Below are 16214 nucleotides of genomic sequence, written 5' to 3'. Positions count from 1 at the left end.
TTGCAGAAAACTGTGCGTTTGGTGGTGAACTATCATCGCTGTCAGAAGGCTGTGGTTCGAGTAAATCCATTGGCCCCCCTGAGTACCCTTGTGCCTGTGATCTGTCAGAAGTGCGAGTTTGACCCGGCCCATGTTCTGCTGTTAAGAGACAATATCAGCCACCACAAGCTGGACCTGGATAAGTCCCTGAGCGAGCTCGGTATCAGGGAACTCTATGTCTTGGATCAGACTTTAGGTATGGGATAAAAAAATTCAGGCTTGTTGGTTATTTGCCACTTTGTGGTCCTTTAGATATGCCTAGCAGTACAGTCTGTTCCCTTACATCTCTCTTACAAGTAGCCAAAATATTAGATGTATAATTCATCAGTTAATTAAAAAGCTACTCCTCCTAAGTAAACAACTCCTATTGTAAGCAAGCAGTTTAAATCAGTGGTTCTCAACTAGTGAATTGCAACCCAAAATGGATCTAGAGTCTGTTTTAAGAGTCGCAACTGCAGGGAAAAAACAATGCTAAATGAAAAAAAATTAAATAAATGCAACTAACCATATAATCCTGCACAGTTATAATAAAAATAAGTAGGCTTATCAACTTTTAAAAGGCAAGAGAAATTTCCCATGTCAAAAGCTGTGCTTCTAACTTTATGGTATTTTGATGCAAATTCATCTGTCAGTGTCTAAAACTATACACATTTGTCCCAATGTTTGTTTGTTTGTGTTAGGCTGGTAAATCACACTTCTGTTGTATATGTATTAACAAAATTGTCTGCTTTCCTATTTAGCATTAATTTTAATAATTTTACATATTAAATTCACATAATGCATATGCACATAATGGTAATATTAATACAATTTAATGTTTAAATTATTCACCTTATGCGCCGGAGAAACTTATGCACAGCCATCTTGAAAATGTTGTCTCGGAACTTCCATTCTAGCGGTTCTATATAGAACTCTATGGTGTTGATGTCAAAGTGTAATTAGATTACAGGATATAGAGTTGTCAAAAGCTATCATGACTATTTTAAAGTGTTCAGGGGATGTCATAACTGGAGGCAGAGCGGGGAGATTTTAATACAAGAATACTTCATAAATACACAAGATCTTACCTTCAAGCTGTGGACACACTGCCTCTGTGCTCATGAAACTCCAAGAGACAAAACAAAGTCATTCAAAATATCTCCGTAAGGGGGGCCTGGGTAGCTTAGCAAGTAAAGACGCTGACTACCACACCTGGAATCACAAGTTTGAATCCAGGGCATGCTGAGTGACTCCAGTCAGGCTTCTTAAGCAACCAATTGGCCCGGTTGCTAGGGTGGGTAGAGTCACGTTGGGTTAACCTCCTCGTGGTCGCTATAATGTGGTTCTCGCTCTCGGTGGGGCACGTGGTGAATTGTGCGTGGATGCCGCAGAGAATAGCGTGAGCCTCCACACACACTATGTCTCTGCTGTAATGCGCTCAACAAGCCACGTGATAAGATACGCGGACTGACTGTCTCAGACACGGAGGCAACTGAGATTCGTCCTCCACCACCAGGATTGAGGCGAGTCACTACGCCACCATGAGGACTTGGAGCGCATTGGGAATTGGGCATTCCAGATTGGGGAGAAAAGGGGAGGGAAAAAAAGAAAATCTCTGTAAGGCACCTCTGGCCATCTTCTCGTGTCATGCAACCATCGTGTTTTAGTTAAGGTGAGCAGATTGTTTGAGTGTTAAACCGGGACGGGGGAGGGGTGCAACTACAGTATATTTATATACACACACACACACATGTGAAAGTGTGTTTTATTTTATATTCCGTTTACAACCATTTTAATCACATTTAAGCCTCTAAAAAATGTAGGGTGACAAATTCATTTTATAAAGAACAATTGTAATTTTCTTTAATGTTGAACTTGCATGTGTAATAATACGAGCTGTCACTGTTGGAAATTTCATATCAACTACACATTTTAACACAAATTATTAACAAGCTGAAACCTAAAAATAAAGGAGAATTACACGTATAACAATGAAACGCTTGTATTATAAAAATGTGTAGTGTGTCACAGCTGTCTGAATGTGATCTGCCAGGTCCAATTTACCTCCTTGGGTGTCAGAAAAAACGAATATTTAGAGTGACAGAAAAAACACCTCACTAGCATTTTCAGTAGTAACGTGATGATGTAGACTCACACCATCAAGTCTTGCTGAATAATACTTTCTGTGCTCCCACACGTAATCCATTTTGATCGACTCTTCTCTGTAGCTTCAATACAAACAGGAAGTTAGATTACAAAATTCGGAAGAGCGGAGTGCAGAAAAGGGGCAGGGGTGAATAAGGATATAATTCATTTACTTTTGAACAATAAACAATTTGATGCTGGGTTAAATTTGGATCTTTAAGCAAAACTAGTTGAGAACCACTACAAAGTTTCAGTTTTGGTCATGGATATTTGATTGGCAGGTCCAACTCTTCTTGTTCAGACAAACGTTTTCTAAGGTATCACTCATAGTATCAATTTGTCTTTTAACGTAGAGGCAAAATATAAGTTTACCTAGTGCTGTTATGACATGACATAAACTCAAAGACAGCACGTAGAGGCACTTAGAGCCCATGACACTTCGCTGTTAAAGCTGAGAGTCCTTCACTGTCTAGTGTTGTACCCATAAGGTGGAAGCCAAGCATAAACACATCTTTGTTCACTCTCTTTTGTCTTTAAATGTTCCAATGGTTTGATTGTTTTCAGTTCTGCAGCCTAAAATGGCTTCGACACCTGCTCTAAACTATTCAGGTACTGATGCGGTGTAGATAACTCACAGTGGCTCTGTGTGTAGTTTAACCACCTTGAATGTGCTGAGAGTTTGATTAAACTCTGCCATACTTCATAGAACATGCATGAGCTTTTTATGCTGTAAATAACTTGTTAAAAACTAAACATAAGACATGTAGTGTGCATGATTTATCTTTATACTCCCATGCATATTGCAGTTGTGATGCTTATGATTCCTTTTTTATTGCATTTTGAATAACCTTGCACATTTTTGGTTGGTTTTGTGTCTGCGTCAGGGTGCTTTTAATATAGTCTGCTTAAGTAGTCTGCCCAAATGGATTGACATAGTGGCTTTATAGCATTGCAGAAGTGTAGCGCCATCTTATGTCAGAGTTTTGTTTTACTTTTGAGGAAAACTTTTCATTTAGCCTAAAGGCTTTCAAAACACATCACATGATTCCTTGTTATATAGACTGCACAATTGTTTAGGATGTGTTAAGTATCTACTATTTATTAAGCTCTTTTAGTTAATGCCACAATGCAAACACTAAAAGCGCTTATGTAAACTTTTTTTGTAGTCTTGATTTAGCGAACTGGCCACTGTGGACATTCAATGAAGTGTTTGGGTGTCTTGTCATACATGATGGGAAAGCATTATTTATAGGACTGTTAGGCAGCTCTGCATTTATATCCATCAAACATTCTAGCTAGGGTTTGTTCTAAACCCTGAACCCTAATTATAGAACTACTGCAATTAATTCAGTCTAAACTCCTTAATCTACACCAGGGACTAAAAACGGTTGAAGGAACGGAAACTGAAAATGAACGAAATTTTTAGCAGAACGAAGCCGAAAACCGGAATAAAGTGATTTTCAATTGTTCCAGAGTGAAATTTTTATTTTTAAATGCAGGTATCCGGTTATAACTGGTTAATTTTTTTTTTCGGAAATTTTTTTCATGAAACTAAAGGCCAAAGGGTTTATCACAGTACATTTTTGGAACTATACCACTTCATGTTGTCCAAAACATTTTACGTGCTTTGATCCTGAAGGAAACTGCTGCATCACGCATGTCTTTGCCTGATTGCCCGTTGTGGATGTCGAATTCTGTGAATCAAGACCTTTTTAACAACTATGTGTAATTACTACATATACTGTTCATGCACAGTTAATCCAGGTACAAGGAAACCATTATTAGAGGTAAAAAGTACATTTCTCAGTTGTTTCCAAGTCTTCACTGAATAATTGTTAGATATGATGCAGTAATACAGATTTGATGCTGTTGGTTTTTGACTCAGAAGCAGATCTGTAAATAAAATTATACTTAACTGTTAATTAACTGTATGCTTGTTATGATTTCTATGCTGATAAATCCACCATACAGGGAAAAAAAAATTAGTTGCTTATTTTCGCAAGTGGCTTATTTTGGGCTTGTTTTTCCTGACCATGTTGCGAGATCTGGCAACACTGCAATTGGTATTTCACACAACCCTTAGCGCAGAGTACTGTCATTTTAAAAAGAATGTTATTAACCGCTATTTTATTTTGTTCTAACTGGTAACATTTTGGAAAGGAGGTTGCGGAACTTCTGAACCGAAAAAAGAAAAGAAAAAAAAAAACAAATACAGTATTTGCTCAGAATGAATCAAAAAGAAAACATTTTGTTTTTAGTCCCTGATCTACACACACTATTCAAACTTTGTTTTGTAGATAATTTCTTAGCCTTGGGTATGCTATGTTTTTGTATTTTGAAATGTTATGTTTTAAGAAATTTAAGGTTAAAGTTAGAATGTTTAGCATTTGAAATGTATCAAATATAAGTCACGAAGGACTTCTTAAAGTTTCTAATACAATTTTAATGTGACCTTCAAATAAATAAAATTAAATAATAAAAAAAAAAAAGTACAAATCTGTTAGTTTTAATAAACACCCATATATAAACATCTACACACTGCACAGTGACTATGTTGATTCCAATGTGCAGCTGACAGAAAAAACAAAACATGTGTTGAGTATCGTGACAAAGGTAAAGTGGTTCTGATGCAGCATTTCATGTATACAAAACGAAAGAAAACTAAAAACTTAATCTTACCTAAAACTTTAGCACTTTTATTTTGCTGTCTTTTAAGCACTGGCATTTTCTTCAGGAAATGCCCTGGGCATTCAGTAGCCAGCTCAAAATTAACACCTCACGTATACGTAACAAAAATAACATTGCTGGACTCAATGCTAGACTGACAGCTTCTCTTGTATGTTTGTGTAAGATTCTGAATGAATATGTTTCTCTTCCAGCAGAATCTCTTCACTCTAACAGTCAGAGCCTGAGTGGATCAGAGAAGAGGGGTCTGCTGGGGTTCCTCAAGTCTAATCGCAGGAAATCAAAGGTAGAACAGATGCTCACAGATGCACATACACTCAAACTCAAGCGTTCATTCATATTTATTTATTTATTTATTTGTTTACAAACCTCAACAATTCTGTATATTCATAGAAGCAAGTCAAAAACAAATACACTGAAAAAGTTTGTCTGAGATGTGGACCAACAAACACTGGAACTGGAAGTTATTAGAACTGAGAATTATTAGAAATGGATAGCCAATGAAATTGTTTGAAAATGGATCATTACATTTTTATTTAAAGAATATATATTGCAGTGTTTAGACCCTGGACTGCATGTCTGTCTGCTGTGCTAGTGTTACATTCCTATTTCAGACTGGAGATCAGTCCTCTGAGGACATGGAAAGTCTTGATGATGATAGTGTTGTTGACAATGCAGACACTAACATTAATGTAAGTACTAACCCATGAACTCCATTGCATTTGACTAATATACTCTCATCTACGCATCTGTCATACAGTCTACACTCTTCACACACATTTAGTATCTGCTGATTAATTCTTTGATTTCTTTTATTTGTTCTTTTCAGACTTTTATGCCAAATAATAATAATTATTATATTTATTTTTCACACATTATACATTTGCACATATACAGTGAAATTCTTTTTTTCACATATCCCAGCTAAGCTGGGGTCAGAGTGCAGGGTCAGCCATGATACGGCACCCCTGGAGCAGATAGGATCAAGGGCCTTGCTCAAGGGCCCAACAGTGGCATCTTGGCGGTGCTGGGGCTTGAACCCCCGACCTACTGATCACTAACCCAGAGCCTTAACTGCTGAGCCACCACTGCCCACTAAAATACTGTAGCACTGCACTTTTTCAATTTGAGTGAAGATAGGCTTTATCACACCAATGAACAATCTCTATTTTTAATATATACACCGATCAGCCACAACATTAAAACCACCTGCCTAATATTGTGTAGGTCCCCCTCGTGCCACCAAAACAGCGCCAATCTGCATCTCAGAATAGCATTCTGAGATTTTGTTCTTCTCACCACTAGATGTCCCTCTGTGCACACAGCATGTTTGACCTAGATGTTACAGTTGAACTTTTTATCAATATGTGAATAAAACATATTTCCTTATGCTTTTTTCTTGCAAATCACTATCACTATATTATTATCTTTTCTCATTCAAATGAACATATTTACAACAGCCATTCAAACTACATCTGAGTGTGTTGGATGACTTTGTTGTGGATGACTTGTCACAAGTGCATGTTAATGTTTAGCTGGCTTGCTCAGTGTGTATCAATAGAGTTTTCTGCTGGTGCTTACCACGTGCTCCTCAGTGACCCTTTTATGATATCACCCCACAGCAATCACACACACACACACACACACACACACACACACACACACACACACTCGACCTGCCAGAGATCCTATCTCCACACCCAGATTGCTCTGACCATCTCTTGCCTCGACTCCGAAGAGCAAATTGTGTTCCTGAGCACGCTCACGCACATGCGCTTAACTACTTGGACATCCATAATTCATCTTTAATGTGACAGATATTTTCTCTCTGTTTCTGTTCACCCTGCCAAACCCTGCCATACCAATGCCTTTATTTTTTTTTTAAACAATGTTTTTGTCAGACATAATAAAAACCAGAGATGGTAGATAGCAAATGTGATTTGTTTTTTTTTACAAGGAGATAAAAAAAAACTACAATTAGTACAACTAAAATAAATTGTAAGTACTACTAAAAATAATAAATAATACATAAAACAAATATACCATGTGTAAACATTTAAATGCAGCTTTCAGCTTCAAATAGCTCTACACTTCCTTGAGATACAGTCTTCAAAGTTTGGAGTCATGAGATATCTCTTTACCAGTGATTTGAATAAATATCTCTAATACCATTACCTAGAAACAGCTTTGCCTTTCATACAGTGGAATAAAGTTCCCATATTTTGTTTACATTTATGTCATTCCAGTGCCTTATTTTTTTAGGTTCTTTTCGCTGCTCTGGGTACTGTTACACAGTTACACAAGTTTAGGGGTATGCTATTTAATATAATCATAGACTGAGCTAAAAGACTATTTTTAACACGCTGCAGTAACTGATTTCCGATTATATAACCTACTAATAGCCATTCCTACTTTGAACATTATGTTCTTAAGGCAGAGAGAGGGATGAGGAAAAAAGAGGGAGATACTGTACACTGAACTTTTCAGGGAGAGGTTGTGTAGTAATGAAAGCAGTCATGACAGGGCATGATAGGAGAGCTGTGTTTATTTTGTCTTGCCACTATTTCCATGTATTAGTGTTTATTTGTGTAAATGTGAATGTTTGTGTCATGAAGTTTTTCAGGATGTCTGGTTTGGATCCTAAGTCTGTGTTTTTCACTATTTTTTTTCTTTTCTAGTCCAGCTGTCTGTCTGTCTGTCTGTCTGTCTGTCACTCTGTCTCTTTTTTATGCTGTCTCACTCCAGCTGACAGCTGACTACTCACTTAAGCACTCATGCCAGTTTCTTGCAGATCCAGTTTCATCCAAGGCAGTGTTTGCCAGATCTCTCTGCTGTCTCTCAAAGGAACATGGATGCATGTCCCTCCTTTTATCTCTCTCTCTCTCTCTCTCTCTCTCTCTCTCTCTCTCGCTCTTATTTATTTATTTATTTTAAAGGTATTTGACATTAACGTAACACCACTGGTTGAGCCAGCAGTTGTCATATTGAACAGCTCCAACAAACAGCAATGTTTTGAAAGTGCCATATAGCCACACTCTTTGAGAAGTTAATCTATGAATTGTTTACTTATTATTGTCTCTGCCAGGGTTGGGCAAAATTCTGAATTTAAGGGCATTTTTAGACCCGGTGCCGGATTCACGAAACGTTCTTAAGAAATTTCTTCTTAACTACCATTTTCTTAATTTGTAACTTAAGAAAAAAGTTAAGAATATTTTGTATTCCCGAATAAACGTCTTAAGACAGTTCTTATCTTTTTTCTTAAGATTGTTCTTAAAAATCGTTGTAAATATCATCATAAAGTTAGGATAACCTCACAGTTGTCTTAAATCCTAAAAGGTAAGATGTTAAATGAACTTACTGGGTTCTACATGTCGAGTCTGAAGCCGCAGTGGGCTGTTTAAGTAGAAATGTTATTTTAGACAAAAAAAAAAAAAAAAAAAAAACCTTTTTTGACTGTTTTGTGTTTAATTATATTTAAATTTTCAGCTTTCAAACCATGTTATCACCAAATTCACTATGTTATCACCAAATTCAATCAATACAAGCTTATTAATGTGGTGACCAATCATGCTAATGGATGCGCTGCATATATAGCTCTCCGTGATCTTTAAAGTTCATAGTAACAAAATAATTATAACATTAGAAAGCTGAGACTTTCTTTTTCACCACCCATCCACATCCCTATCGGAGTTGGCCACAGCGGAGACAGCCTCTGCCACCCTTTTCCATTTACGCACCTCGTACTTTCCGACGTGATATTATTATCAAGCTTCCCAAGGTGAACTTTTTCCTTGCAGTCGTTTCCTCAACAAGAACATCCAGCTCTTGTCTGCTAAAGTTTTTGTTTCTTTTCTTTGCCTCCGTGTTAAATTAAAAGTTATAAAATGGTTAGCTGCAAGTAAATTCTCCTATGACGGTTAATGTTGTTAAACTAACACATCTCACGCACTTTACATTAAAGAAAATTATCACGAGGTGCTTCTCAAAAAATGTTAATAGATCAATTTATCGTTACGATTTACCAGTGTTGAAGTACTGAATTTGTTGTAGGCTATTAGACAAGGCAAGCTCATGAGCAGGCTGATCAGACAATGTCAAAGCCTATCTTTTTATTCTTAAGAAAAAAATTTAAATGTTCTTTAGAAAATATTTGAGAACTTCTTAAGAATTTTTCAAGAATTGCCCTTAGGAACGTTCTTATGAACTACTTATAATTTATCCTAAGAACTTTCTTAAGAACATTTTCGTGAATCCGGCCCCTATAGTTCATTTGCTCTGTTCCGTAATGGAGGCTAAAATTTTTATTTTTGTTAATGTTTGTTTATTTAAAATGTTGCATTTTGTCCTTGTTTCGATTTGCTTTCTTAAGGCATTTAAAACAGACAATTTGTTGATAGAAATCACATGTGAGCACACTGTCCCCTCATTGGTCAGAATATTTGTGTGCTGTTCTGGGGTTTAGGTCATAGTGGCATAGGGTTGGGCTATATACTAGTTAAAATGATATACTGGTAGAACTGTGCCAACCATTACAAATGTTCAAGCATTATTTACAGTGCTGTTATGCAAAATGCTGCTGGATGGTATAGAATGCACATTCCAATTAGAGGTTGCGCTACAAATAAGCAATATCCGTCACTTGGATTACAATTGAGATTCTATGTGTATTTGGAAAATATGTTTTTTCGTTTTGTCATTGCCACAGGAATAAAGTAAGCAGGTGTCTCCTCCTGCATGCCATTAACATAGTATGTGAAAGAACCTAAAGCATTTGCCATTTTGCGAACGTTAAATTAAAGTATAATTAATGGGAGTTCAGCACGAACCTCCACACGGGCATCACAGTGCTTCAGAGCGGTTCATCTTCACACACTCTTCAGAAGCTGCAGTCAGCTGTTGGTTTGATGTGCTCAGATAATACGACAAGACCGGAAAAACACGGTCATGGTAATCATGGCATTTCTACATTAGCTTAAAATTCCATTATTTGGACAATAAAATGTGATTGGAATTTAAAGTACACATTAATCGCAATTAGATCAAATAATCTTGATTAGGTGATTTTATATATATATATATATATATATATATATATATATATATATATATATATATATATATATATATATATATATATATATCGCTCTGAGACTGTTTGGAGTGAAAACTAGGTGTGAAAACACCTTTGGTATTTGAACTGATTTGGCTATGCCTCACCATATGTTGAATTGAAATGACAGGAAGAGAAATGTACTGAATTGCAATTCAAAGAAATGTAACAGTCTCACAAGAATTTCATTAATCTAACACGTTCATTAATCTAACACATTTGTTTCTCAACTGGTTAGACACCTCTGTCAACTAATACTTTCAAACTAATTAACACAACTTTTAAAAAAAATGTATGTATTCATATTAAAAGTGTATATGAAAATTCCACAGTTCATTAAAAAACTATACTTAGTTATGAATTTCTTTCATATTTTGTTCCATTTTAATTTCACTTCCTTAAATTCAAATTTAATTGACGATTCTGCATCCTGTTTGCTACCTCAGTTTAAATTAAATTTAATTCAAATTCAGTTACTGAATTGGAATTTACAAGCCATACATTATGTAATTCTGAATGGCTCATTACACAGGGATGTAGTGGTTCTTAACCCTGTTCTTGGAGGCCCCAACTCTGCACATTTTGTAAATTTCCCTTTTCTGACACACCCAATTCAGGTCTTGGAGTCTCCACTAACGAGCTGATGAGTTTATTCAGGTGTGTTTGATTAGGGAGATATCCAGAATATGTAGTGTTGGGGGGGGCTCCAGGAACAGGGTTGAGAACCATTTACTAGGGCTGTCAATAGATAAAAATTTTTAGTAGAGATTCATCTCATAATTTCTCATAATTCTCATAATCTCATATTTTTTAATAGTTAATCGATTAATCTCAGATTTTAAAAGTAGAAAAATTTAACTCTATATATACTTATAGTATTTATTTGCATTTATTTGTTCATTGGAAAGAACAACACAATAGAACAAAACAATACAATATGTAACAAAAATGCTTTATTAACATTTTCCATGGTAAATGTTCATGGTATAAAGACAGAAATTCACTAAAATAGCATCAATTCAGGTAACATTAAACATTTGCCAAAGTCGAACTGGGGTGTTGACTGATTGAAAGATCTAGTATTCGTGGCAATGTGCATTAAACCCTCATTTAAAATTAGTCAGTCAGCGGGCTGCCTTTTCATTTTAGATATGGAAAACACGATTCGTGTCAGGGTGTCCTACGCTGCATTGAACTCCATATGAAAAGCGCATATTGTTCTGCTTTTAGCGGTGGCACTTTCAATATAAAAATATGTAATTAATTCGAACTGTCTGGTGATCATTAGCTGACACTTCAAAAGCTCGGCAGCAATGGGTACAAAGTTAAAATTATTAAATTTGAGCAGAGCGTCAACAGGGAGGAAAAACTAGCTGCACAGTGGGCTTGTAAGAATTGACATGCTTATGTGGCAAAATGCTGTCTTACAAAAGACACGTGAAGGAATTCATTGAAGTCCTTACACACTGTAAACCGGACTTCAAATAAACAAGCCAGTTTTGCCCTCTGAAAAACTATCAGAGCAGGCAGGCACGCAGCTGCCGGCTTATAGACGGGCCCACGGCTGCATTGGCACATCAACTGCCTCGAGTTGTTGGCAATTCTGCTCACCCTGCCGAGGTTCCGGCCATTGATCCAGGGCAAGCACGTGATAGTTCGGACAGACAACACAGCAACGGTAGCATATGTCAACCGCCAAGGCAGTCTGCGCTCTCGTTGTATGTCACAACTTGCCCGCCGTCTCCTCCTCTGGAGTCAGCAGCACTTCAATGCGCTGCGAGCCACTCCCATCCCGGGCAACCTCAACACTGCAGCGGACGCGCTGTCACGGCAGGTTACCCTCAGGGGAGAGTGGAGACTCCACCCTCAGGTGGTCCAGCTGATCTGGAGTCGATTCGGACAGGCACAGGTAGACCTGTTCGCTTCCCAAGAATCCTCCCACTACCCACTCTGGTACGCCCTGACCGAGGCACCTCTCAGCGTAGACGCACTGGCACACAGCTGGCTTCCTGGCCTACGCAAATATGCGTTTCCCCCAGTGAGCCTACTTGCACAGACTCTGTGCAAGGTCAGGGAGGACGAGGAGCAGGTCGTCCTGGTAGCACCCTACTGGCCCACCCAGACGTGGTTCTCGGACCTCACACTCCTCACGACTGGGTTAGAGTGTCTTTTGGGTTGTCGACTTGTCCCCAAAGGGCCGTTCGACACTCATAACTATGTTGGGGGAGGTTATGTGTCAGCCTGGTGCACTGGCTACGAGGCACACGGTTGTCTGCCCGTCACACACCGCCAGTTCATGTAACACAGTTCAGCCAGTTGCGGCATTTTGTATAGGGACCACTAGTGTCATTACATCGACACAACGTCGAGTGAGTGACAGATAGGGAATGTCATGGTTACTTGTGTAACCTCCGTTCCCTGATTGAGGGAACGAGACGTTGTGTCCCTCCTGCCACAACGCTGAACTACCCGCTGAAATGGCCAGACCTTGTCTCGGCTCCTCAGCATAAAACCTGAATGAGTGGTTGCATACCAGCTCCTTTTATACCCGTATGTCCGGGGGAGTGGCTTGCAAATACCACTCGCCAATTTTCATTGGCCTTTTATCAAAGACCAGAGGTGTCTCGGGCTCCCAAGAATGACCCCTAGTGTCACTACATCGACACAACCTCTCGTTCCCTCCACCAGGTTACGCAAGTAACCATGACGATTTTTGTTATTTATTTTTTTTACCATCTTGATGCTCTCTCATTTAAACTCGGCAGCATTTCTGAGCACCAAGAAGAGATGAACATGTGCGCAGAGCGCCCTCATGCGACTGTAGTACAATACTGAAGTTATTAATAACATCCTTTGATAATTAGGCAAATTCATATTATGATAACTGAATATTTGAGTAATATCCACTATGTGCAGTCTTCTGAGTTAACAGTAATATCACCTCAGTGAATTAGTGAAGAAAGAAATCACTTAGCATTTATTGGGGATAGGGAGCGATTTCGGACACAGCTTATGTCTTGCTCATAAATGCTGTATAAACACAAAGAATATGTAAAATAACTGGATTTATTTTCAAAGGCACATTGATCTAGTGTCCCCATTCTTTCATTGTCTTGCAGCTTACCATCTCTTACTCACTGTAATTAAACAAAGTATAGCAAAATTGTATGCTTATTCTTGTTGACATTGAGAAATTTAGCACAAGAGAATAACTTCTTCAATTTAGAGATTTCCAAACTCCTAAACTTTCATAGCAGGTTCAGGCCTCTTAAGATATCAGCTAAATCCTACTATAATCTCATAACACAGTTGCTGTGGTGTACTGCATGTCCCTCCCTGTTAACTGTCTGCTCTGAACGGCTGTTTAATGAGCTGTAAACTCGGGATCATGACCGGGGTAAAACCCTCAGAACTCAGACACTCTCCGAGAGCTGGTCTTGACATTTCCATCCCAAATGATATTGATTTGCTTTCTTCTGTTAAACCTGCTGCCCTTTAAATGGCATTCAGTGTCTTGGAGCTCTGCGGCTCTGAACTTACAGTGGCCTTCTGCCTTACCTGCCTCCCCTGAGGTCTCAACTCTGGTTATATTGCCTCTTACACTGCAGGACTCACTACTGTCTCACACACACACACACACACACACACACACACACACGTTGGTGCGGCTATCCTTATGAGGACTCTCCATAGACATAATGATTTTTATACTGTACAAACTATAGATTCTATCCCCTAACCCTGCCCCTAAACGTAACCCTTACAAAAAACTTTCTGCATTTTTACATTTTTTAAAAAACATAGCTTAGTATGTTTTTTTTAAGCAATTTGAATTATGGAGACACTAGAAATGTCCTCATAAATCACATTTATAGCATAATACCCTTGTAATTACCAGTTTGTAACCTAAAAAAATTTCTTCTTAAACCACCCAAACCCACCACACACACACACACACACACACACACACACACACACACACACACAAGAAAGAGGATATTAGACCACAATGCACTGTGTTGAACTGGTGAAGTAAAAAGTAATACATATGGATCATTCTCAGGAAACAATGCTATTTCACAAACAAATAAATAAACATTTATTTATTTGATTTTGGTATCTTCTATAATAAAAGTGAATCTGTTTTAATACATTTTACTACAAATAATTGTTTTATTTTTAAATGTATTTTTCTAAATAAAGTTAATAATAACATTTGTAAGTTTTAGGACACATAGCCTATTGTTACACCTTTAAAAATAAAATGTTACAAAAAGTTGCAAGACAGGAGACAAGAGTTTTACACATTTATGGACAGTTCGGTGTATATAAAAACAGCGTTCTCCAAAGTTCGGACAGTGATAACCACGTTTCCTCTGCTCCAGCAGCGGGGACCGGGAAATGTGTCAATATACGCCCGTGAGTGGGGGCCTGGGTAGCTCAGCGAGTACTGACGCTGACTACCACCCCTGGAGTCACGAGTTTGAATCTAGGGTGTGCTGAGTGACTCCAGCCTGGTCTCCTAAGCAACCAAATTGACCCGGTTGCTAGGGAGGGTAGAGTCACATGAGGTAACCTCCTCGTGGTCGTGATTAGTGGTTCTCACTCTCAATGTGGCGCGTGGTAAGTTGTGCGTGGATCGCGGAGAGTAGCATGAGGAGTCTCCGCGTTGTCATGCACGACGAGCCACGTGATAAGATGCGCGGATTGACGGTCTCAGAAGCGGAGGCAACTGAGACTTCTCCTCCGCCATCCGGATTGAGGTGAGTAACCGTGCCACCACGAGGACCTACTAAGTAGTGGGAATTGGGCATTCCAAATTGGGAGAAAAGGGGATAAATAAAAAAAGATGTGCACCCGTGAGCAAGATGGCTCAGCTCACGAACACGTTTCCAATCGCACAACCCAACCATGGAGCACTCGGCTTACAGTATATTAGATGGGATCAAACTATGTGTTCAGCTCCATAGGCTACAGAGGGCACAGATGGCCATCACACTATACACATATAACAGCCAGTTCCTGCGAAAAGCCAATATACATTATTTTTAACTGGAAGGTAATACATTCTCTACTTTTTTTATGCTATTCTACTTTGTTCTGAACTATTCTGTTCATCAGATGGTCAATTCTGTGTGAAAATACATATGTTTCTGTGAGCTGTCTATAATGTGAAGATAAATACAAATGTGTGTGCACACAAATGCATGTATGCCTTATTTTTATATGTATGTACAGTACTGTGCAACATTTTTAGGCATTAATGCCATAAATAGCTTTCATTTATGAGTTAACATCATACAAGGTCCAGTAAACATAAAGCTAAATCAATATTTGGTGTAACCACCTTTGCCTTTAAAACAGCCCCAATTCTCCTAGGTACACCTGGACACAGTTTTTCTTGGTTGTTGGCAGATAGGATGTACCAAGCTTCTTGGAGAATTCACCATAGATCTATTTAGTCTCAATAGCTTCTGTCTCTTTATGTCATCTCAGACTGACACAGTGTTCAGTGGGGGGGGCTTTGTGGGGGCCATGACATCTGTTGCAGGGCTCGCTGTTCTTCTATTCTAATCTTTTCTATTTGCAAAAGTAGTGTTTGGGTGTCTGAAATGTATTTTTCCTATTGACACACTGAAGCTGAAGATATAAATAACCATCTTAAGACAAATGTTTTTGTGAAACATCTTAAGTGCCTAAAACTTTTGCACAGTACTGTATATATACATCTCTAACCTGTAGCTCTTTATGTGTTGTAAACTCAGGGTTTGTCGTTGGTGGCAAGTGGCCCATGTGGTGAGACCCGTCCTAGCACTCTGGGTCAGTCTCAGTCTGTGATGAACATCTCCAGGATGTCCCCGAAAGTGGAGTTAAAGAAACGCAGGGCACCAGCACCCCCACCAGCTCCTACACAGACTATGCCGCTGGCATCACAGGTTTGAGCAATGACACACACAAACACACACATAAACATACCGGTACACACCATCACAACCAGCATTGGCTAATAACAGAGAACACATTCACACAGTCTGACAAATAATTCTTTGAAATATCTTTCTGTCATTTTGGGACCGTAATTGCTTAAAACCCCCTGTTTACCGTACATACCTGTATCTGTGAATTTATCCTCTGTTCTGCTAATATTGAAGCTTACAGGAATGTATAACTTGCCATACAAAAACACACTTTAATTGCTATGATTGCAAAACCACACTGAAATGAGTTTCTTCACATCAGCCTGAAAGGCTGAGAG

At 38.4% G+C, this 16214-nt stretch overlaps 1 protein-coding gene across 10 annotated transcripts in view; it reads left to right on the top strand.

Moving 5' to 3' along the window:
- Nucleotides 1–16214, top strand: part of LOC127452714 (protein cordon-bleu-like) — a 165702-nt gene that overhangs the window by 92422 nt on the left and 57066 nt on the right. For 3 of the 10 annotated variants that reach the window (XM_051718345.1, XM_051718342.1, XM_051718347.1), the window contains 5 exons: nucleotides 7–235; nucleotides 2728–2772; nucleotides 5043–5134; nucleotides 5463–5540; nucleotides 15724–15894. In XM_051718345.1, coding sequence (XP_051574305.1) covers nucleotides 7–235; nucleotides 2728–2772; nucleotides 5043–5134; nucleotides 5463–5540; nucleotides 15724–15894 — 615 coding nt within the window. The remainder of the gene's footprint in view (nucleotides 1–6; nucleotides 236–2727; nucleotides 2773–5042; nucleotides 5135–5462; nucleotides 5541–15723; nucleotides 15895–16214) is intronic. The other 7 variants (XM_051718351.1, XM_051718350.1, XM_051718344.1 and 4 more) reach the window with 6 other exon arrangements.

The sequence above is a fragment of the Myxocyprinus asiaticus genome, chromosome 15 (genome assembly GCF_019703515.2).
Source record: "Myxocyprinus asiaticus isolate MX2 ecotype Aquarium Trade chromosome 15, UBuf_Myxa_2, whole genome shotgun sequence".
NCBI lineage: Eukaryota > Metazoa > Chordata > Actinopteri > Cypriniformes > Catostomidae > Myxocyprinus > Myxocyprinus asiaticus.
The sequence above is the reverse complement of the archived record's forward strand: the minus strand, read 5'-3'. Positions and strand labels throughout refer to the sequence as shown.